Source organism: Fusarium falciforme, chromosome 1 (assembly GCF_026873545.1).
Source record: "Fusarium falciforme chromosome 1, complete sequence".
Classification (NCBI taxonomy): Eukaryota; Fungi; Ascomycota; class Sordariomycetes; order Hypocreales; family Nectriaceae; genus Fusarium; species Fusarium falciforme.
Window position 1 is genome coordinate 2,319,309 of NC_070544.1, and position 21,468 is coordinate 2,340,776.

At 53.6% G+C, this 21,468-nt stretch overlaps 5 protein-coding genes and 2 pseudogenes across 7 annotated transcripts, besides 2 other annotated features; 3 read left to right on the forward strand and 4 right to left on the reverse strand.

Annotated features, from left to right (window-relative positions):
• Positions 1–31: 31 nt before the first annotated feature.
• On the forward strand, positions 32–2,641 carry NCS54_00061200 (annotated as a pseudogene). The gene is made up of 2 exons: positions 32–239; positions 306–2,641.
• Positions 32–2,641: a sequence feature.
• A 154-nt stretch (positions 2,642–2,795) lies between these two features.
• Positions 2,796–4,170, reverse strand: NCS54_00061300 (TRNA-dihydrouridine(47) synthase [NAD(P)(+)]; the record flags this gene model as incomplete). Its single annotated transcript, XM_053146260.1, has 5 exons — positions 2,796–3,423; positions 3,471–3,795; positions 3,851–3,953; positions 4,004–4,082; positions 4,136–4,170. 5 exons carry the CDS (start codon positions 4,168–4,170, stop codon positions 2,796–2,798), a joined length of 1,170 nt encoding a protein of 389 aa, XP_053002235.1.
• A 288-nt stretch (positions 4,171–4,458) lies between these two features.
• Positions 4,459–6,651, reverse strand: NCS54_00061400 (RING-type domain-containing protein; the record flags this gene model as incomplete). The annotated part of the gene is made up of 2 exons (XM_053146261.1): positions 4,459–5,932; positions 5,981–6,651. The coding sequence occupies 2 exons, from the start codon at positions 6,649–6,651 to the stop codon at positions 4,459–4,461; spliced, it is 2,145 nt and encodes a 714-aa protein (XP_053002236.1).
• A 1,165-nt stretch (positions 6,652–7,816) lies between these two features.
• Positions 7,817–8,333, forward strand: NCS54_00061500 (Complex1-LYR-dom domain-containing protein; the record flags this gene model as incomplete). The annotated part of the gene is made up of 3 exons (XM_053146262.1): positions 7,817–7,929; positions 7,989–8,108; positions 8,204–8,333. The coding sequence occupies 3 exons, from the start codon at positions 7,817–7,819 to the stop codon at positions 8,331–8,333; spliced, it is 363 nt and encodes a 120-aa protein (XP_053002237.1).
• Positions 8,334–11,751: 3,418 nt separating this feature from the next.
• NCS54_00061600 (Molybdopterin synthase sulfur carrier subunit) lies at positions 11,752–14,994 on the reverse strand (the record flags this gene model as incomplete). The annotated part of the gene is made up of 10 exons (XM_053146263.1): positions 11,752–12,068; positions 12,247–12,286; positions 12,354–12,424; positions 12,796–12,834; positions 12,926–13,009; positions 13,101–13,170; positions 13,235–13,304; positions 13,658–14,793; positions 14,845–14,904; positions 14,956–14,994. The coding sequence occupies 10 exons, from the start codon at positions 14,992–14,994 to the stop codon at positions 11,752–11,754; spliced, it is 1,926 nt and encodes a 641-aa protein (XP_053002238.1).
• Positions 14,995–15,739: 745 nt separating this feature from the next.
• Positions 15,740–17,433, forward strand: NCS54_00061700 (Restriction of telomere capping protein 4; the record flags this gene model as incomplete). The annotated part of the gene is made up of 2 exons (XM_053146264.1): positions 15,740–16,289; positions 16,340–17,433. The coding sequence occupies 2 exons, from the start codon at positions 15,740–15,742 to the stop codon at positions 17,431–17,433; spliced, it is 1,644 nt and encodes a 547-aa protein (XP_053002239.1).
• Positions 17,434–17,657: 224 nt separating this feature from the next.
• NCS54_00061800 lies at positions 17,658–19,613 on the reverse strand (annotated as a pseudogene). Its single transcript has 5 exons — positions 19,398–19,613; positions 19,065–19,332; positions 18,609–19,011; positions 18,214–18,552; positions 17,658–18,162 (listed from the first exon to the last, which is right to left on the reverse strand).
• Positions 17,658–19,613: a sequence feature.
• Positions 19,614–21,468: the final 1,855 nt, after the last annotated feature.

Genomic DNA, 21,468 nt, shown 5'->3' on the forward strand with positions numbered 1-21,468 from the left:
GCCTCTGCCTCGTTCAGCGTCACCAGCTTAGGTTCCCACCATGGAGCGGTCCGCTTCGGGCCCCAAGAGTCTCTTCCCCAAGGGGCCGAGCTTCACCCTCGACGACTTCTCTAGTAAAGAATTCATCGTCCGCGACTTTGTCGATAGCCTTGCAGAGAGCGCCGTACCTACGAACCGCCGATCTGGCGGCAACACCCAGGCACCTTTCGATCCTAAGCCCCTGATCCGTACATTCGAGAGTAAGATGTCGCCGGGTTACACACATACATTGTCGAGGAACTGGCCATGCTGACCTGGTGCTCCAGATGCACTCGACCAACTTGGCTCTCTTGGAGCTGAGCTCCAGGACAAAGAGTCGGAGCTCATGTCACACGTGCGCCGTGCAGAGGTCGCTCACGATTCAACCCTCGACACACTAGGTCGGAAGCTCGATGAGTCCATGCGAGCCTTTGAACAGCTTGACCTCTCCCTCAGTCAAGACCACCGCCGTGGCAGGGGTCATACAGGGGGCAACATAGCCGTCCAAATAGGCGAGAAGCTGGAGGATCTGGACAAGAAGCGACGGCGCGCCAACGATGCCATGTTTCTGATCACCTGCTGGACCGAGGTCAGCGAGACTGGGAAGTTGACTTCACTTCAAGACGTGCAGAGGCAGGGCGGTTCCGAGAATAAGGTGCGCTGCGCAGTCATTGTGCGGCAGCTGATGCGCATCAGCCAGCGACTCGACCCGGCATCGTGGGGTCAGACCAACGGTCACAGCCCCCGGACCGGGGTTACAAACGGCGTTGTGGGAAACAACAGGTCGCACAATACCAGAGAGGTTCTTGAGAAGTTCTGTGAGACGCTGGAGCAGGAGCTTCTGCAGCAGTTTGAGAACAGCAGCAAGAGAGGCAACTACGAAGACATGATGGAGTGCGCAAAGGTTCTCTACGACTTCAACGGAGGCGCTAGCGTCATTGCAACCTTTGTCAACCAGCACGCCTTCTTCCTCGACCGCGACCAACTCCTGGCAGATGAGGTCGCCATGGACGGCGAGACGTGGGAGCAGCTTGCGGACCCCGACTCGGAGCCCCCGACGGTTGAGCCCAGCTTACAGAACCTGGTGGATGAAGTCAAGATCGTCATGCAGGACGAATCCAACCAGATCAAGCTGGCCTTCCCCTACTACGAAACCGTGCTCATCAAGTTCATCCAGCGAATATTTCAGCAGTCAATCCAACAGAGGCTCGAGATGGTGCTGGATGAGACTGACAAGATCTCGTCGCTGGCGTTTCTGAGGGCATTGCACTCGTCGAGGAGCTACATTGGATCTCTGGTCGAAGACCTCAAGTCGCACGGCTTGACTGAGCATCCAGAGCCTTGCTCGGCTCAAATATCACAGACACTCGACCAGCAGATGGAAGAACTATTTGTGCCATACCTGGTTGGAAACTCGTATATCGACCGCGAAAGGAAGAGTCTTGAGGAAATGTACAGCTCTTTGCTGTTCAAGTTTAGTATTTATCACTCACGGCGCAAGAAGGCGCCCACTGGCTTCATGGCCTCGCTCGCCCAGCAGGGCACGCAGCTGATTGCATCCGCAAAGGACGCCTACCTCGAGCGTCTCGACTCGTCGGAGCTCACGCCCACACAGAAGCGCATGATGCTGCGCGTTGCCGGCGTACAGGACAAGGACAAGGACAACAAGAACGAGATCGAGGTCTCAGAGGAAGACGGCGCCCTGAGCATTCCTAACGCAAAGCGTATGCTCAAGTGGCTGGCCGAGAGCGTGCAACGCACACTGGAGCTTGGTTCCCAGACTGAGACTCCCAAAGACGTCAATGTTCTCCTTAACCTGCTCCTGACCAGCATGGGCCAGGTCTACATCGAGACGGCACTGGATGCTGCCCTCGACCAGGTCTCGGTGCTGGAGAATGCAAAGACCGAGCCCGACCTGTCCTACTTGCCAGGACTACAACCGGCCGTCACCATCACGAGTCTCATGGATCGGTTCATCACAGTGGTTCTCATCCGCCTAGCCGAGTCAAACACAACAGTCAGAAGGAGTATGGAAACGCAAAAGAAGGTAGCGATTGATAACATTGAAAAGAAGACCAACAACATCATGAAGGGCACCATCGACGTCGTGGCCAACTGGGTGACCAAGTCACTGGGCGGCCAGAAGAAGCAGGACTTCCGGCCTAGAGACGGCGAGCTGGATTCTCTGCAGACAGCGACTTGCCTGAGCATCTGCACATTCCTGGGCCGCGCTCAGCGGCTTGCCCGCCAGGCCGTCGACGGCCAGAACGCTGAGAAGTTCTTTAGCGAGCTGGCCTTGGTGATCTTGAAGCTGCTGTTTGAGCACTTCAAGAAGTTCCAGGTCAACGCGACTGGCGGTCTCATGGTGACGCAGGATATTGCAAAGTACGTCTCGACGATGCGCGAGTGGCCGCTGACCAAGGAGGTCGGCTCCACTATCGAGATGCTCACCGAGATCGGTTCCCTCTTTATCGTTGGACCTGAGGCGCTCCGCGAAAAGTACCGTACGCTGGCCACGGTGGGCATGAGGGGCAAGCTGTCCAGGGCCGACTTCCGAGCCTTTGTCCAGAGGCGCGACGACTCGGGGACCGTGGCTATCCAGCACGTTCTATCTGGTCTTTGAGCGTCGGTTCGAGAGTGTAAGAGGTGGAGCTCTTTGTGGCCTTGTAGTAGAGGGTGTGTTTTTATGTAGCATTCATGAGATACCATGCTTGGTCGTTTGAAAGATGCAATTCATCGTGCATGACTCATGAGGATAGTGACAGGCGGTTTTGACTTCATAGGTCCCGCCTGAGGCCATCAGTTCTCCCTGTCTTCTCATCAATTTTGTCATCGAGAAAGTCCATGATCTCGCATGTATTCGTCAGCTTCATGAGCTCTGCACGCTCCTTTTTATCTAGGAGACACGACTTGTCAGGGCCCATCCCGGGGGCAGTCATCTCGATGATGTGGTGCTGCACCAGTTTGAAGGGGAGGGGAGCGCGGGCAACGTTGCACATGAAGGTCTCGATAGCCTCCCAGGGGCAGGCCGCGTGGCCGGCGAACATGGCTGGGTTGGCGAGCAGGCCGCGGGCGGACATGAAGCCGGAGAGGTGGGTGTTGCTCGGCTTTGGCAGGTTGACGGCCGAGTTGGTATCGTTGAGGACCAGCTTGTCCAAGGACAGCAAGGGAGCGTCGTTGTTGGTGGTGATTGTGGGCTGGAAAGGGAGCCTGTTGAGGTCAAAGACATCTCCTGACAGGAGGATCGGGAGCGTGCCAGCATACTTGGCCGTCAGGATCTCGAGGGCCTCGGTTCTGATTGGGACGGTGGATGGTGTTGATCTTGTCCTTGGGTGAATAGTAACCCAGTCAACTAGACGGTTCTGAGGATGCCCTATCACGGTGTCGAGGAAGTCCATGGTCTGCCTATACTCGAATGAGGCACAATATCTTGCCAATGAAGGGGAACTTACCTCAGATCCTTATGTATCCTGATCTTGACACTCACGCTCCGGCCCTTGGGGTTTTCCATATCAGCCTCGAGGCCAACGCCCCATCCGTCACTGGCCAGGCGCTGTCGAGTCTCGACGACCATGTCGCGGACCAACTCGCGATGGTTCATCAGGGCGGCGCCTAGCTTCTCGGCGCAGGCCCAGGACTGTGGACACCCGCAGTTGAGGTCGACGCCCTGGACGTCGGGCGCAACGAGGGCAGATGCTCGAGCCAACTCGAGGGGGACGTTAGCTCCGAACTGCACGATGGTTGCAGGCTGGTTGGGCTTGCTTGAGATGGTCAAGTCTGGTTTCACTTATCAGCTTCTGTGCCTCTCCGTGTGTGGTGGATTGAAAGTTACCGCTATCCCGAGCAAAGCTATTGCGGTTGAACTCCTTGGCCAGAACCATGGGAGTCCAGCATAGGTCGACGCCATACTTGTGAACCGTCTGTCTGAAGGCGAGCTATTTCTGGTGAGTAGACGAGACAAGAGATGTGATTGACTGTAGTCTACCTTTCCGTACCGCACCATAGGCGCAAGGGCGTATAAAAAACGGTCCTGTTTCCGAGTGACATCGAATATCTTGAGGGGGCTGTCGAGGTGTTAGCAATGCATATTTTAGATGTGATGATAGTGTGAGCTTACTGGGGAGAGACCCCCGTATCGCCGCCTATAGACATTTTGCAAGAAGGTGCTTCAGGATAAATGTTGGTATTGGTAGTGAGAAGCGTTCGTCTAGTGATGAGGTTTATTGAGTCCCGCTTTGTGGTGTGGCGAGTTGAGATGGACATTGAATTATACACACCAAGTAGAGGTTTTTTGTGAGCAATCGGCCCACGTGATTGGACCCAACCATCAACCATAAGCTACCTGCCCATGAAGAGGTAGTTCAATTCACACCCTCAACGACCAAAATATGGACCATGATGAAATAGGGGTTGTTATTTTACATATATACCTCAACATGCTCACGAAGCTGTGCCCACAGCCTCACGGGCATCCACAAACTCTTCAGACTCCCTCCCGAACAAGCTATCAGCATCCCCTTCAACCTCCTGAACCTCCCACTCACCCAGCAACCTCTCCCTTTCCAAAATCACAACCTCGAGCCACTTCTTCTCAGCTGCCATCCGTTTCATCATCTCCGCCTCCTTCTCTTTGTGGGAATCGCTCAATCTGTGCTTGGCACTGTACATGAGCTCCTCGCGGAACGTCCTATTGTCCTCAAGCGAAGCTTCATACTTCTTCAGTTCCCCAGCTTTCCACTTCTGCCACGAGTGGTGCTTCTGGTCCATGCGCTTCTTCAGGGCCAGCATGGAAGCCTCAATCTCCTGTTCTCCGTCCTTCTTGTCCTTCCAGTACTCTTGAAGTCGCTCGTGGTAGGCCTCCTCGATCTTGCTCTCCTCGGCTGCTCGGATCTGAAAGTCCTTGTTGAGCGTGTACTCCTTCTCAGCTACTTTTGTTCTCATGAGGGACTCCAAATCAGACCGCTCGGTTTCGTGCTTCTTTGAGAGCTCTTCCTTTGCAGCCCTAGTCTCGATGACCAACTCCTCAGCCTCCTTTTCTTGATCGACATCAACCAACACCTGCTGCAGATCGTGCAAATCATCAAGTAAAACACGCAACTCTTGATACTTGAGTTCAATATCCCTGCGGCGGATACTCTCTTGTCGGACTCTTTCCTCAAGTTCGCGTTGTCGGCGCTCTTCTTCCAGCCTCTCCTGCTCCTGACGCAGTAATTCGGCCTTGAGTGCTTCTTCTCGTTCAAACTCCTCAATCTGAAGTAGAATCTGGCGCAACTCTTCGGCTTCAGCCAGTTCTTTGGCTCGTCTCTCAGCACGCCGAGCCGCTGCACCGTCCTTGTGTGCAGTGAGCTGCTCCATCGTGCAGCCGCATGTCCGCCATCGCCGGCAGCAGACATAGCAGAATTGAGTACCGCATCGGCAAGTCATGTGTTGGCAAGCCTCCCTGTGCTCTACCAGGGCGTTGCAGTTGAAGCATCTTTTCCACCCTTCCTCCTCAGCCAAGAGATTGGTAAGGTTCATGTCATTATCTTGCGGGCATTCCTCTCCTCCGTGAGCCGGAGCACGGCATATCGTGCATGTCACATGAGAATTGTCGCAGACTCCTTGGCGTCTACTGGCATCGATACGTTTTGGACTGATCCAGAGGCTGCAGCTTGGGCTGCTGCAGTAAACACGTTCGCTGACGGGGATCTCCCACTCCTTGGATCGGTCGTCAAATGTCTTCTTGAGGTCGGCCGGAATGAACCGCAGGATCGTCTTGAAAGGGATCTCGTTTAAGCAGCACTTTGGAGGCCATTGCTGCTCATTTTGACACGCAGCAGTAATGAGCCGGACAAAACAATCATGGCAGTAGCTGTGGCATGTTACCCTGATGACGTCCTTGGGGTGGAAGTCGTCGAGGCAGGATACGCACTCGCTGGAGGATGTTAGTTATGGTGACGCTACAACTGGACTCCCAACTTACACCTCTTCCTCAGGGTTCGGCTTTGTTAAGCGACCGAATCGACTAGAGAATAGCCCTGGCGACTCAACCTGCTCTCGTAATGCCCCGAGAGCTGCCCCAGTGGCACTGCTTTCACCCTTCTCATGCCTCCGTTGGAATAATCGACGGAGCGCAAACAGACGCTTCTTGTTGGCCTTTGCTTTCGTGATGACTTCGGGTGTGGTTGTGGTCACAGCTGAGCCGACTTGACATATGATAGAGACCAGTGGAGTAGTGTCCGGTTGAGCAGAAGTGTCGGCTGGAATAATGATGGGCAGATATGGCTCCTTGCCCTTGCCCTTGTCTTCCTCGGCCAGCCTCCGCTGCTCCTCAGCTTCTTGCTTTTGGCGATTTTCTTCGAGGTTACTAGCCTTGACATTCTCGAGTGACGTCCAAAGAATATCAAGCAGAACTTGAGATGTGATATTGGGGGTCTTTCTGAGTGCAGCTGGAGGATCGTATTTATGCCAATCGATATCAGCGACGTCGATCTCTGAGAGGTTCTTTGCCGACCAGGAAACAGGCGGCTCGCGGTCCTTCCAAGCAGTTTGAATCTCATCAAGTGTTTCAAAAGGGTTGTCGTAGAAATCAATGTAGTCTTCAGGCCCAAAGGACCCTGGCATGAGCTGCTGATCACGCCTCAGGCCGATCATGGTTGTCAGCGCCTGTTTGGCCAACAACACAAGTAGGCAAACACGGAGATGCCCCCGCAGGCATACAAAGGGGATGCCTTAGTGATAGACTAGAAGGGCGAGAGTTTGCGGGTGCTGATAACAAGGAGAAGCAGCACCACTTGTACGAGGCGGCCAAAGGTGTCAACAGCAACTGCTCATGCGACAGGAAGCTATATAAAGAAGTAAAGGTCGAGGAGTGCCTTGGCCCTGCAGGCCTTCGGTCAAGATGGCAGGACTGTTGGCGTCCCAATCGAGTCTGGTCGAGCTCGGGTTGGTTGGCTTCAGTGTAAGAGCACAGAAGCCTCAGGCGGATCTGCGTCTCCAAAGGCCTGACAGTGGAGAAGACGCTGCAGACAGCAGTTGACTAGCACACCAGGCAGCATGTTAAACCCAGAGTCAGCCCCGAGGGCGCTGTCCCAGACATGACGGCGAGGTGCTGGAATGCCTTGGGATGGAGCTTGGTCCTGGGCAAGGCCAAGGCCTGGGTAGGACTGGGCCAATGGCATCTCGCGTGTGGTAGCACGCCCGCATTTGCCTGGTCATTCATGGACAGCTCCCGCACAAGCGGGCAAAGCGGCACGAGCTGGGGCGGAGTCTCAGCTCTATATCTAGCGCGAGCAGGGGGAGCGCGTGGTCTGAAGCGACCGTCGGGGGTGTGAGGCAGTGCTACTGATGATTGCTGATGATGGAAATGGCAGAAGATGAGATGATAGAGGATGTCCCCTGTGGAGCGAGGTTTAGCGGTTAACAATGGAGGCACAGGGGCTCAGCACACTCACACTGACTCTACAGGGGCTCATGGCACCCATGACTATCTATTCCATCAAATGTTGAACCAATTCCGCTCCTTTAACCCTTCTTAGGCTTGGGGCCCAAAGGTGAAAGTTGATATTATTAGATCCTCATGATTGCTGCCGTAGAACATCTTTTCTCGTTGTTATAGAGCAAGTCATTGGACATGCTGCAAGTTGACGCTCGGCCGAAAGTCCCCGGTCCCACAATGACGGGACGGAAGCTTATGATTTCAACGTCGGCCCGGGGAACTTTTCTGCTTTGACTCAATTACATCAGCATCCTTCATCGAGAACTGCAAGACTGGCAGCTTCAATTGTACACCACTTCTTGGTTCATATAATCATTCCAAATGGCTCGTCTCTCAGGATTGCAAAAGGAGGTCCTGGCCCTCTACCGTAACTGCCTCCGGGAGAGCCGCAAGAAGCCGCAGGCCACTCGTCCACACTTCGAGAACTTTGCCAGGTTCGCCCACTCCATGCCTCTACAAGTCATATTCAATGGGTGTCTAACAATACTAACAGAAATGAATTTGCACGGAACCTGAAAATCGACAAGCGTGACTTTGCCGCTATCGAGTTTCTCTTGCGGAAGGGAAGACGTCAGCTCGAGGTCTACGCTTCTCCTGGCATCAAGGATGTTAGGTAAACTGTCTAGGTAGCCAACCTGCCCGGCTACCTACCTACCTTTCAGGAAGCAGTACCTTTCTGCCCACTCAGGAAATCATGGCTGGAGTTAGGAAAGAAGCTCCTGCCATGGACTCTTCTATCTACCTTCCCGAGCAGGTCTACGGGAACACCGTTCTGCCATTGCTTTACACTTCTCTCTCTCCCCTCACCAACTTCTTCAACTACACGTTTGTAGCATGACACAGAAATTCGACTCTACCTCGACTCTTTTCCATTTTGAATACCCTCCCTTGGAACACATTATCCCGCTCGCCCCAAGATGGTCACGTTAGCATCTAACCCCAACTCGCACACCTCTTTATCGCCCTCCAGTACACGTGCTGTCCGCGCTTTCAGACTTGGCTCCCTTGACACGGCAAGCTCTCGAACTCATGTGGCAGGACTAACACGACGTCCTCTACATGCACACCTGCGAGGCCCTCGAAACCGATATCGAGCCAGTTCTGCGCCTGCTCATCAGATCCCCCATTTGGTTTATCAGTATGGCAACACTGAGAGCGTGGAGACCATGCAAAAAGCTGCATCCAAATACAATTCGAGCCAACCCACTAAGAACATGAACTCGAACATCGATCCGACAGCCAAATCTGGCATTGAACCTCAACATCAGTCTCCCTCTCTCCGCACCTCATCCTCGGTCCAATGCTCTCCTTCAACTTTCAAACCCTCTCCAAAACCTGACCCACCGCTCAAAGCGATATCCAACATTACAAGTTCTACGCGGTGGGCAACTCCTGCACCAGCAACACCTAAACAGAACACGTCCGATCCCAGCTCCAGCGACCAACCACACAACCAGTCCCAGGCCAAGTTACCCCTGAAAAACGGTATCGCTCAACTTCCCACTGGAGATGCAACCTGTGAGGCTTCAACCCCAAGACCACTCGAAATAAATCACCAGCTGGTAAAAGCCATCTCGAGGAACATTGCGCAGCAATTACAGATGTTATCAATCAAGAACGAAGACCAACTTGAGCAGCATGGCTCAAAAAGAGCCGGGTCGCCAGTCACAGATGATTGTGATAACGAGCCCAGGACTCCAAGTCAAAGGGAGGCTCTTGATCGATTCACCCAGGAACTTCATCGCTATGCCGAGCAATCTGGAGCCAAGAACAAGTTGCCGGTCTTTACACCAACACCTCCTCATTCGGGTGCAACAGTTCATACAGTATCCGCCCTCCTTCCCTTTCGTTCCGAGTTCACAGCTGCTAGTCTCGCTGTCACGTCCAAAGACCAAGCAGGGCCATATTCTTCTCCAACCAAAAGGGGCAGAACTCAAGCTGCCAAAACTCGACCGTCGCGATTTCACTCCAAGCGGCCGCATCTTGGTCAACTGGATAGGAACGAAGGGTGCCAGAGCTCGAGCACAGAAATCTCATTTACTGCCGCTCCAGATATGGATGACTGGAGATATGCCTTGGTAGACCGGGTTCCACCACAAGGGCAAAGAAGTTCCCCTAATGAGCAGGTTCCTGGGTTTCCTTGTGTTCCTTGCCTTCCAAACGATAGCAGCCAGTGGAGAGATTAGAAATGCTTTCAGCTTGCACAAAAACCAAAATCGCGGCCGGAGGACCATGCTCTAAGCAACAAGACACAGCCACTCTTGACTGGGCCCAAGTCCAAGATGCCCAAGCTTCAAGCGAAGGCCTTTCCAGAATGGCGCAACATGGCACCTTGGGATGACAAGGTGCTCAAGGATCGAAGAAATGTTAGGATACAGGCAACGGTGCCAGCCAGCTTGGCTGGTCAAACAGTGAGAGAGAAGCCACATCCGAGGCCGGCCTTTTTCTCAGGGTCAAAGAACAAGGTCCAACCAGCCAAGCCTCTCCCACAACAACTAGCCAAAGAGCAGGGTACCAGTGTTGGACCAATTCAACCTTCAAGAGGTCAACCTGCCGAAGAGCCAAGCCAGCCTAAGCTCGTTCACCCTTCTCCTAGGCGCTATCAAAGCTTTCCTCCTGCACTTCTCGCTCCGCCGCCATCCCAGATGACAGGAGTATTCAAACCCCTGCCTGATCTGCCATCACCAGATGGATCTCCGGCACCTTTCTGGGATGCCTGCAGGCTGCGTGTTGGGGTTGCCTTCGCAGAGGCAACAAAAGGGCAAGCCAGTGAGGAATATGCCAGCCCATCACCAACCCAGGAAAGGCACGGCGACTCCCCGGCCATCGCAAGCCATGTCACTCTGTGTTCTCAGGAGTTTGCCAGCCAAAGGGTTGCTCGACCGAACGTGCCTCAGAGGACATCATCCATGCGAAACCTCCGTCTGGCGAATCGGGGGTACGATCGAGGCGAAATCATGGATCATGATGTTCTAAGGGGTCTTCATATTGCGGCTTCGGCCGCGTGCAATGAGCAGATCAATGCATTTATCCGCGAACAAACTGGCTTACACATACGGCGGTTCCTAGCTGACTTGATGCCGCTCGAGAACCTGGGCGATGAGCCGCTACAGGAAGTCAGGGCAAAGCGGACGAGAAGGCGGCAGGCAGAGTTGAGGTTGGCTAAGCGGCGAGCAAGGATGTCTCGACAATTAAGAGACAGGGACATGTGCGGGCTCGATGGAGTTGATGCCGTCACGTGTACTGGGACTTGACCATGTATTATTAGTTGACGATTCTTGTTCTTGTATACTTGATGCCAATGCTTTGATAGACCATGATGATAGACCATGAGGCGTCTTCACATCAATAAACAGTGCTTCCTTTGAGCCTAGTTGGTCCATGAACTGCTCTACAGGGGTTGGTTGTTTGGGTTTACGCCTTCCCCGCACTGGGTCAGCCTTGGTGATAACTCAGCCACGATGACACCTTTGCCTCATCTTCATACCGATGATATTTCTGCCTGGAAACTGATTGCTTTGCTCGATATCCTTCATCGCAGTGACTGAAAATGAATGCACCTTGGCTTTCCTCTGACGAAATTCAAGCTCTTCGTGCCAATTTCAGTCAGGCCGAGGACCAGGATGAACATTTCCGTCGCTGTTGGTCTAAGCAGACATGCCACAATTGCCTCGCAGCCTCGCAGTGCAGTTGGTGTCCCTTTGTAGGTCCTCCATTCTCATCCCGTCTGTCTCGAAGCGGCCTATCAGGGACTCCTCGCTCATCAAGTTGGTAGACATGGTCCTGTGTTCCAAATTCTCACAAAATCCCCCTCCTGGCCCCAGCGTATGACGAGAATGTGTGTCCACACTGGGCCGAGCGATGGGAGCTACGGACACGACCTCTGGGATGTCAGGTCTCGTCGATAACGAGCATCACCTCTATCGTCTCCATCACATCTACTCTCGTCTTTATCCTCTTGGTCTTTCTCATCGTGAAGGGCGTTCGCTGGTTCCGCCACTATCACAAGACGCATCCGAGATGGTGGCGCCAGCTGCACAGGTATCGCTGGTACAGGATTATAACACTGAGAAACGGCGAGTACGAGCCGTTGCTGCCAGGGAGTTGGCCGGGGAATTCGGGCGACAGGAGTCCTTAGGAGATGGCTTCTGCGAGACGAGTTCCCGTGCAGCTACGAAAGTCTTTGGCAGATCATCACGTCACAAATACAGGTGCACGGTGCGAGCTTCCATGCAATTTGACGCGCCTGATATCCTTCAACCAGAGCTGACGGGAGGGATGATGGCCACTTCGTCTGCTTCCTGGATCACGGTGTCGTCGACGCCCTCCTCGCTGGACAGTTCTACGTAATCGAGGTTGACTGTAACGAGGCACGAGTCAAGGATCTTGCCCTTGATGCCAGGGTACCTCGACTCCAGCTCTGCAAAGAGCTGCTTCAGTGACATGGCTGCGGGCAGCGCGTCATAGTCCTTGCCCGTGAAGGAACTGGCAGTCGCAAAGTAGAGGACGTTGAAGTGGCCAGGCGGAGGCTTGGGTGCCGATGCCATTGTGGAAGTTGATGTGCCTATGTACTCTTTGGATATGTTAGCCGACTGTAAAAGTTCATAAAGTTCGACAACATTTTGGGTGGAAGGAGTTTGGGTCAGAGATCTTGGTGATAAAAGGTACATCAATGTGTATTCAGGTAATACATGCTTTTAAAGCATCATTCCAAAAGAGATGTGTATGTGAAAGAAGACAAGCTGACTTACCAATTGAGTTGTGGGAGTTGTAGAAAGAAGTTTGTGTTCCCTGAGAATGATGAAGAGGAAGAAAATGTTTTGGCCGCCCCGCCCAATTTGAGGTTGGAGGTGTTCACGTGACCAGATATCACAGTGAAGCGAAATTGAAGAATGACGATGTCAGCCCCATAACGACCAGACGCAATTCCTATTGCAATGTCAACAGTCATAAAAAAAAACGGAGTAGAAGTAGTCGTAACACGTGTGTCGATGTCAAAGACGAAGTGCTGCCTGATGTCTCGAGGACGGGGGCGGGACGTGAAAGAGCCCAAAAATAATTCACTTTTCGTAGTAGTCGGATTCCATGCTGCAGAAGAATTGCTCTGGATTTCGCGATGCCAGATCCGTGACTCCTTCTAACAAATGAAACTGGAGTGCGGGTGACGCAGCCCCAGGCAATGTCCCAGTACAAGGCGCGCCCGCCTTATAGCATGCAAAGACCATCCATCCGTCGTCCGTCCAAGAAACCACCCTTGTTGCTCCCCAGAACGCACATTTATCGCAACCGCCGGGCCTCACGCTCGGACTCGAGAAGGCAGAGGATGTCGTCCTCACGGACTGAGTTTGTATGTCAGCACCACACTATTCTTTGGCTCCCCTCCGAGTCGCCCTCATCCGGGCAGGAAGGGTGCTTCGTTGTATATCGTACCTGGGCCCTTGACGTTTCGGATGATCGATCGGGACTGGTCGTCCATGAACTCGACGCGGACCTGAGTCACACCACCACGAGAACCTAGCCAGTATGTCAGATTGGGGTCCCGTCGATGTAGAATATTTCGAAGTTGTGTTTTTTTTGCATCAAATTCGAGATCGTGGGGACGCACCGGTTCGGCCGAGGACTCGGGTAACCTTGACGAGCTTGACGGGCTGCTTGGAGGCGTCCATTTTTTCGACCTGGGGGGAAATGTGAGCTGAGGGGATTCGCGCGCGTGGGATCGAGGGGGGATTGTCGCCGTACTGTGAGGAATTTGGTGGATAGGCTGTGGTCGCGGACGTGAGCTGGAGATTGGGGCTTGATTGGGGGTGAACTTTTTGGTGAGTTTGTCAGGGTTTTCGTGTGCTCAAGCCCTTACCCCACCACAGCAGCCGAAGCGGCCAGCGGTTGGCTCTGGGTTTTGGACTAACTATTATCCGAGAGCTCCTAGCTTTGGGCTGAATCGTGAGATAGCACCAGCCACTGTGGCGTTGACTGCCTTCTGGAGCATCTTACACAGGTTCTACAACACATCCTGCTACGCAGCCTGGCAGCTTCTAGGCAATTGTTAGACGAACTTCATTAATATGACTCTGCTCATCTATGACAAGATTGTTTAATGGGGTATCTGACCAATGCATCATTATTCATAAATCCTCCATCCTCTCCTCAAGGTCCTTCACCCACTCCTCCATGACTTTCTTGTTGTTCTCGATGGAAACGCTGCCCTCCTTCATAGCAGCCTCAATCTTGACAAGACCCTCATTCCACTGCTTCAACTCAGCAGCCATCTCTGTCTGCTGTTGTTCGATACGGCTCAACGTATCGCTTGCTGTCGCGGCATCCGCGTGGATTGCTCTCAGAGATCGCAATCGATCCAGAAGAGGCGGCAGAATAGGGGTTAGATTCTCAATCGTAGGCAAGATGCCGTAGAGGGCGTTGATCTTGGCTTCCTGCTCGGATTCTTCGGCTGGGGCCGTTGGGGCGCCCCGGCCAAGTTCTTCCCTTAGGGACTTGGCCTTCTCTCGAGAGTCATTGAGCTTCTCTTGTTCCTGAATCAGGGTGCGCACTCGTCGACTTATAGTGTCGAGGTTGGCTGTAGAGGCCTCAGCAAGTGTAGAAATCTGCTTGTTCATAGAATCCAGCGTAGGCAGAATGGCTCGGGGAAGTCCATTAACGTCAGCTTCTGGCATCAGCGAGGCGTTAATTCCCAAGCCCTTCTCCAACATCAACAGCCGACGGTCAAAGTCGGCTGCCTTGGCGAGAGCGTGGCTTTGCTCATATGTCGGTGCGTATGTCACAGTGTACGTGGCGTCGTCTCCTACCGGTACATCAGGCTTCTCTTCCTGGCTCGTAGGTGGAACTGCCTTGGAGGCTTGGGCAGTAACCCGACGTCCTGTAGGTTTGGATATCTCATCCAGGACTTGGCTCAGAGATGCCAGTCTGTCGTCGCCTTTGGCAGCGTCGTCGTCTGCTTGCGCTGAGGCTTCCGTTTTTCGCTTCGCGTATTCGTCCTTTGCCTCCTCCACTTCACGCTTGAGGCGAGCAATGCGCCGTTCCAAGCTCTCGTCATCGTCATCGTCGGAAAGGTCGCCCAGCTCTTCGGTGCCGTCCTGGAGAATGCGCTGTCTTCGACTGGAAGCCTTGTATGACTTTCGTTTCCCATCAACTCTGTCCGAAAAGTCCACGCCGTTTGCGTCAACGTTTGCGGGTAGAAAGCGGGAGCGGGCTTCGTTTATTCGTAAACGGGATCGCGAGATGCCAGGGGTATCGTCTTCCACATCGTAGAATTCATCATCAGATTGGGTTCGAGCGGCGGTGGTCTAAAGCTTGTGAGGGCAAGATCAGACAGAGGAGAGGATAGGCGAGCTCACGGGGACCGTAGAGTTGTCGTCTGTGAGCTCAGGGGTTTCGTAGATATCTGGAGCGGAATCCTAGCCAGCAGTTAGAAAGCGAAGCAGCTGGTGGTAGTTCTAGGAGCTCACCAAATCTGGAAGGGCCGCATACTTCCGGTTCAGGGCCATTGTCAGAGAATAGGGCGCGTAAGTGATGTTCTCAGCTTCAAAGCTGTCGGCAAGACAGATATGCAGGCCAGTTTTCTCAAGATGCGCCCCAGGTCCAAAGGGTCATGTCAAAGGCCAGGTGCTGGAGGTCGCGCAGTCAACGAACGGGCAATGAAACGGCCCGGAAATTCCCCCTTTCAGATTGGAGCACGCACCTGCATCAATGAGAGCTGCCCGGCCGGGGCCCGGGCGTCCATGCCCGTAGAAGCGGGCTCCCCGCGCCCTGAACCCCAGCGACTTTAGCGCACCTACAGCGCTAATGTCAGCTGCTCAGCGGGTGCTTGCAGTGCCCAAGCTTCTCATCATTTGACAACTGGCAGGAAGCTGCCGGGTACGGAGCGGGGGTTTGAATTGCCTGGACCGCGTGTGTACGCGTTTGGCCGGCAAACCAACTTGAACCTCTCTTGTCAATGAACCATGCACCTCAACTGAATGAGTCCCCTGCAATTCAAGTCTTCGCCCATCAGTTCGCTTTGCTTTCTGCTTGCCTTGCTCTTTCCCATCTCATCTTTGCTCTTCTGCAAGGATCTAGACTGCGCATTTCTTCTTGTGCATTTCGCAGAATCAACTCCCACGTCGACAGCTTCATTCCTTGAGGCAGGAGTGCCACATCCGCCGCAGCAACACCAAAGTAGCTTTCATTGCATCCCCTCGCCATAGGCATCGTCTTTTCCAGGAAGAAGGGCCAGGGGAGACCGGCGCGAGGATGCTTGGCTTGAGCAGAAACCAACGCCCCAAGCGGCTTCTCCGCCAAATCGGAGGCAAAATCCAGCCCAGCCCTGAACCACAGACCGTCGAAGATGTTTCCGCTCCGCCTTTATCTTCCGACAATGAAGATGACATTACCGTGGCTGCTTCACTAAAGCTAGTGTCGAAAAGCACCAGCCGCCAGTCTCCTGCTGAGGATTCTGAGCCAGATGAGCCAGCTCGGGGTGATATGAAGCGCACACGATTTCCCAACGGCACCAATACATCTCAGAGGGACAGTAGGCAGGCTTCTAGTCGGCAAGGCCTAAAACACTCAGTGGGCGAAGATACCGATGAAGCATCATCCTCCAGCGCCAAGCGAAGAAAGCTAGTCACCAGTAAAGAATCCGCTCCAGCGAAGACAAGTCCCTCCAGCTCAGCCACCTTCCTCAAGGATGAATGTGGTTTTACCAAGACCAGAAGGTCCAAGGCGACCTATGGTTTGAAAGGCAGGGGCTCGCAAGGGTCACAAGGATCTCAAGTGTCAAAGGAGACTCAAGCAAAGAAAGGTTGGGGCGCTCGATGGCCACATTTCACAATATCACTGACTCGGAATCAGGCCCGACAAAGACTTCCAAAAACACGATTCGTGATGCAGACGAATCTGGACTCTGGAGCAGCCCTGAGAAGTCAAGCAAGGCCAAGTTCAAAGCGCTACCAGACGATACCCTCGGTACCCCAAAGAAATCGAACAAGGCCAAGTTGAAGATTGCACCGGGGGACTCATTCGATTCCCCTGAACAAGAAAACAAGATGAGGCCTATTCCCAAAGACAAGCCTTCTCTCTCACCAACAAAGGGCGGGGTGCTCAGGCTCTCGCAGAACGACGATCTCAGCCAGAGATCTTCCTCCTCACAACAGAGGAAATCTATCTGGAGTAGGAAACTAATTGAGAAGGAAGCGCGAAAGAAGGCCAAAGAAGCACCACCCAAGATCGAGCGTGCACAGTTCATCGTACCAATCGACATTGATGACGCCATTGGGTATGGAAGCACAAGAACTCTCTTAGATACGGATTCCAGTGACGCGGAATCTGTTAAGGACGAGCCAGCTCAGGAGGAAGAGAGTCTTGAAAGCGGACTCACGAAGTGTCCATGGTGTCAAGAGTTGGTATCGGCAATATCCCTGAAGGAATACTCGAAGGGAAAGAAGTTGCTGAATGTGCAGATGCAGAAAAGATTCTGCGAGAAACACAAGAAGGAGACGGCCATGGAGACATGGCGCGAGCGAGGCTACCCCCATGTTGACTGGGAAATACTGGAACGCCGGTTTGGCGACCATCGAGCTTACCTATCGAGGGTCATTGACGGCAAAAAGTCACACTTCCGTGACATTCTGGCGGAAAAGATCGAAACCGGCCAAGGCAGATCACTCAAGAAGGAAGGCAACCTGAACCCCGGGTACTACGGTCCGCGGGGTGGTAAGCTCATGCAAGATTACCTTGTGGAAGAGTTTAGCGAGCTGTTGATGGAAAAGGCCGTGAGCGACCATGTCATTGCCGGACGTGGATCGGCGGCTTTTATTCAGTCTGTATTGGTTGCCGAGCTTGCTGTCCAACTCATCATGGAGGACATGGATGTGTCTGCCGCAAAGGCAAGGGGGATCATGGAGGAGAGTAAAGCTGTCGGCGAGATGATACATGAAGAGGTATGACACGATTTCGGATGTAAGAGGACAACTGTCACCGAGGTGTAGCATGGCGTGCAAGGTTCAGACTCTGGTTTGCACTTGGCACCAGCAATGATTGCTTTAGATATTCTAATGTCACCAGATGTAGCTGTGGTGGTTACGATTCCACGAATGCCAAGGTCGTTCTCTGAACTATCTAGGGGCTGCTTGAGGTTAAGACTGCACTTGATGCTGCCTCTAGTTTTTAATTACAGGAGAACTGCAAAGGCCTCACAAGGAGCAAGCTGGATCTCCCCACCATTCAGATCCTTCAAGGTCCTCCCGGTAGAACTGATCAACACCTCCTTGGCCTTGGCGGGCAAAGTCCATGAGACCGTCTCGGCCGCAAAGTTGCACACGACGAGCGCAGCATCGCCGTTGTCGGCCTTCCGGGAGTACGCAAACACCTTTTCGTGCGCCTCGTCGACCAGCTGGAAGTCTCCGTAGACGAAGATGTCGACGTGCTCCTTGCGCTTCTCGAGCACACGGCGCCAGCAGTGGTACACTGAGTTCGGGTCCGACGTCTGTGAGGCCGCATTGATCTCACGGTAGTTGTCGTTAACGCGCATCCAGGGCGTGGCTTCGGCTGCTGTGAAGCCCGCGTTGGGGGTTGCGTCCCACTGCATAGGGGTTCGGGCGTTGTCGCGAGACTTGAGCTGGTACTCGACCTTGTAGGAGTCGAGGGTTGCGGCATCGGCGTTGTCCTTGTGGGTGCTGGCTCAATGTTAACTGGCGATTGCCTCTTCTCTAGGTTCTTTCACTTACTTCCAATGGCTGAGGCAGTCAATGTCCTTGTACTCCTCCAGGGGCCAGTCCTTGGGTACATTGGTCATGCCAATCTCCTGGCCCTGGTAGATGAAGGGCGTGCCCGACTGGAAGCCGAGGAAGACTGCAATCAGCTTGGCGCTTGCGACACGATTCTGGGGGTCATCATGGACGAAGCGGCTGACAGATCGAGGCTGGTCGTGGTTCTCCAGATACAGGGCGTTCCAGCCCTGGTTGTCGTACATGAACTTCTGCCACTTGTGGGTGGTGGCCTTGAGCTCTGACAACTTCCAGCTCCTGGGTGTGAACTTACCCCCTGGGCCGTGGTCGAGGTCCATCCTACATCATGTTTAGTTCCACTGAGGTGATGGTACAGAATGATGGTGTCGACTTACAGCTCAAAGTGGAAAATCATGCTCAACTCCCCACGGTCAGCACGCACAGCCTTGATCAACTCGCGCTCATCGTGAACGCACGGCATCTCGCCGACGCTAAAGGCATCGTATTCCCGCAGAATCTCGCCAATCTCCTTGAGGTACTCGTGGCATCTCGGGCCGCAGGCGTAGAACTCGTGGCCGCGGAGGACGGTCTGGTCCGAGTCGGGGAATGCCTGGTCCTTGCTAACAAAGTTGATGACGTCCATGCGGAAGCCGTCAGCTCCGCGGTCGAGCCAGAAGCGCATGATCTCGTGGACCTTTTTCCGGACCGCTGGGTTCTCCCAGTTGAGATCTGGCTGCTCCTTGCAGAAGAGGTGCAGGTAGTACTCGTCTGTTGTCTCGTCGTACTCCCATGTGTCTCCTTTGAGCAAGTGTGAGCTTGGGGTGCGGGTTCGAATCATATGGTGGCCTCACCTTGGAAATGGCCCTGCCAGTTGTTCGGAGGCTGCCTATTCCCATCTGCATCGTACTTTGCAGGTCGCCAGACATACCAGTCACGGTACGGGTTGTCCTTGGACTTGCGAGACTCCTTGAACCATTCGTGCTGGTCGCTGGTATGGTTCACGACTAGGTCAAGGACTAGCTTCATTCCTCGCTCGTGAAGCTTGTCCTTGAGGACGTCGACGTCCGAGATGTCCCCGTATGGGGGGTCGATGGCCTCGTAGTCGCTGACATCATATCCCTTATTTTGTTGTTAACATCCCTAGATCACGGCATCGGTTTCCCGGGGCTAGGATAGCAACGTACCATGTCAACCTGGGGGCTTTTGAAGATTGGTGAAAGCCATACAATGTCGACGCCCAGGTTCTTGAGGTAATCGACACGGGATATGATGCCCTTCAGGTCTCCCACTCCAGTGCCTGTCGAGTCTTGGAAGGATGCAGGGTAAATCTGGTAGACCGAGCTCTCTTTCCACCAAGCTCGGGGGTTCTGGTTTGAGCTACCCATGATGACTGCTGGGGTCTTGGTTTATCAAGTTCTCAGTTTGATGGTTTGGGGATGGATGCTCTTGTTGCAAATGTGCCTGCTAAACGTGCAAATATGCCTGCTCAGACGTCAGCTACTACGTTGAGGCCACTGATAAGGGGCTCGATACTCACGACTAAGAAACGAACACGCTGCCGGTATCCCAGTATCTAGATATGTTTCTGGCTTTGATATTTTGGTTCTAGAACGTGGTGTTCAACTTGCAATTGGTGTCTCTTTATCATTCCTCTGCAGGTGACATCAACCTTGCGGGGTCCGTAGAATCGTGGTGTTTCCTTAGTGGAGGTGGCTTCGTCACACGGCGTCTCGCCCGCTCAGTGAGGAGTTCGCAGCAGGTAGCTCGCGGTGGAACGACAGAGAGAGTGAAGGAGGATAGCGGCGGCATCTTGCGTCTTAATTAATAGGGTGTCACGGAGTATTTCCCGGGGAATATATGCAGATCGATGGATCGGCCTGCCCCTCTAGGGTAAATTGTTCGGTAGCTGCTCGCAGAAAAGAGATAAGTTGAAATCATTCATTGGAGCTTAGCTATGCGAGGTCCCGAGCCGTCTCTCGTGATCAACTTATTGCATGCTGCAGTCGCTGGCCGTGGAGGCTATGTGGCAGTATTAGACAGAATGCACCAAGGTCTCATGTAGAGCGAGGCCCTCTAGGCCAACACACAGTCCGCTTCAGATAGAGCACACTGGCACGATTATTGCTATTTGCGGTTTCGGGTTTCAAAATTGGTAACCTGAAGCTGAGGGTGCGCCAGACAGTCGAGATCGGCTGGGAGCCACATATGAAGCAGGCTAGGATGGAGTACTATGTAGTTGTGGTTGAGGGTATTGTAGTGGCGGTGTCGACAACACCACCACCAGCTGTATCATTGGTAGGGCTGTGGCTTGTGTTCTCTCCATCTGGAGTAAAGCAAGAATGAAACCCTCTATCGACGGAACAAAGTATCCCGCAAGCTTTGACAGGTGATTCAGATCTCCCGTCTATTGCTTCCCCCGCTTCCACGTTCCGCTGAACGGCTCGTCTAATAATAATAAAACCCATCTGCCGGCTGCGAATGCAGGATCTTACTGCATGCCGCACTGGGATCCGTGCAATCATGTACATACGGGATATCCGTATTGCCAGCCCTCCATCTGCCGTTGACCGTCTGGGGCCAGCAGAAGAGGACGCACAGATCGCCCAAGGGACATGACGCGAATATTACTCCGTACCTTGTGGTGTTAGGTAGCGTGTGTACGACCAACGGATATGCAGCTGTTGCACCGGACGAACATGAAGGCGGAGGAGGAGCAGTAGGACAAGAGAAGAGACGATGGGACTGGAGAAAGGTCAAGAGGCAGACGGTGCTAGGTTCCACCAGAGTCACATCAAAGGATGGGCCTTGCCCTTACGAAACACACAAACGACACGATACAGTCGCGCCATTGTGTTTCTCCCTCGACAGATGGGCGGAGATAGGGCTGGGCTTGGTGCTTAGATGCGCCCACAGGGAGACAGGGCTGGCTGGCTGACTGCAGCGGGATCAGAGGGACCCGACCAGAGTGGATGTGAATGGATTGGATGGAGGAGGGTTTACGCTTGTCCAGTTGCATATAATGGCTCATCAAGGCAGGCAGCCATATTTCTACTTTATCTCGGTCCATCCATTCCCGTACCAGCTTCATACTGTCCTGGAGGGAGGTATTCCAAGGCGCCGACTAACATGACAACCTACCCACATGAAAGGATCCCCCTTGTCACGGAGAACTCAACGTTACAGCATCACCGACCGGGGCACAGAGGTGGTGGCACACGTGAGAACCCTCAATGAAGAGGCTGGAGGATTAAGACA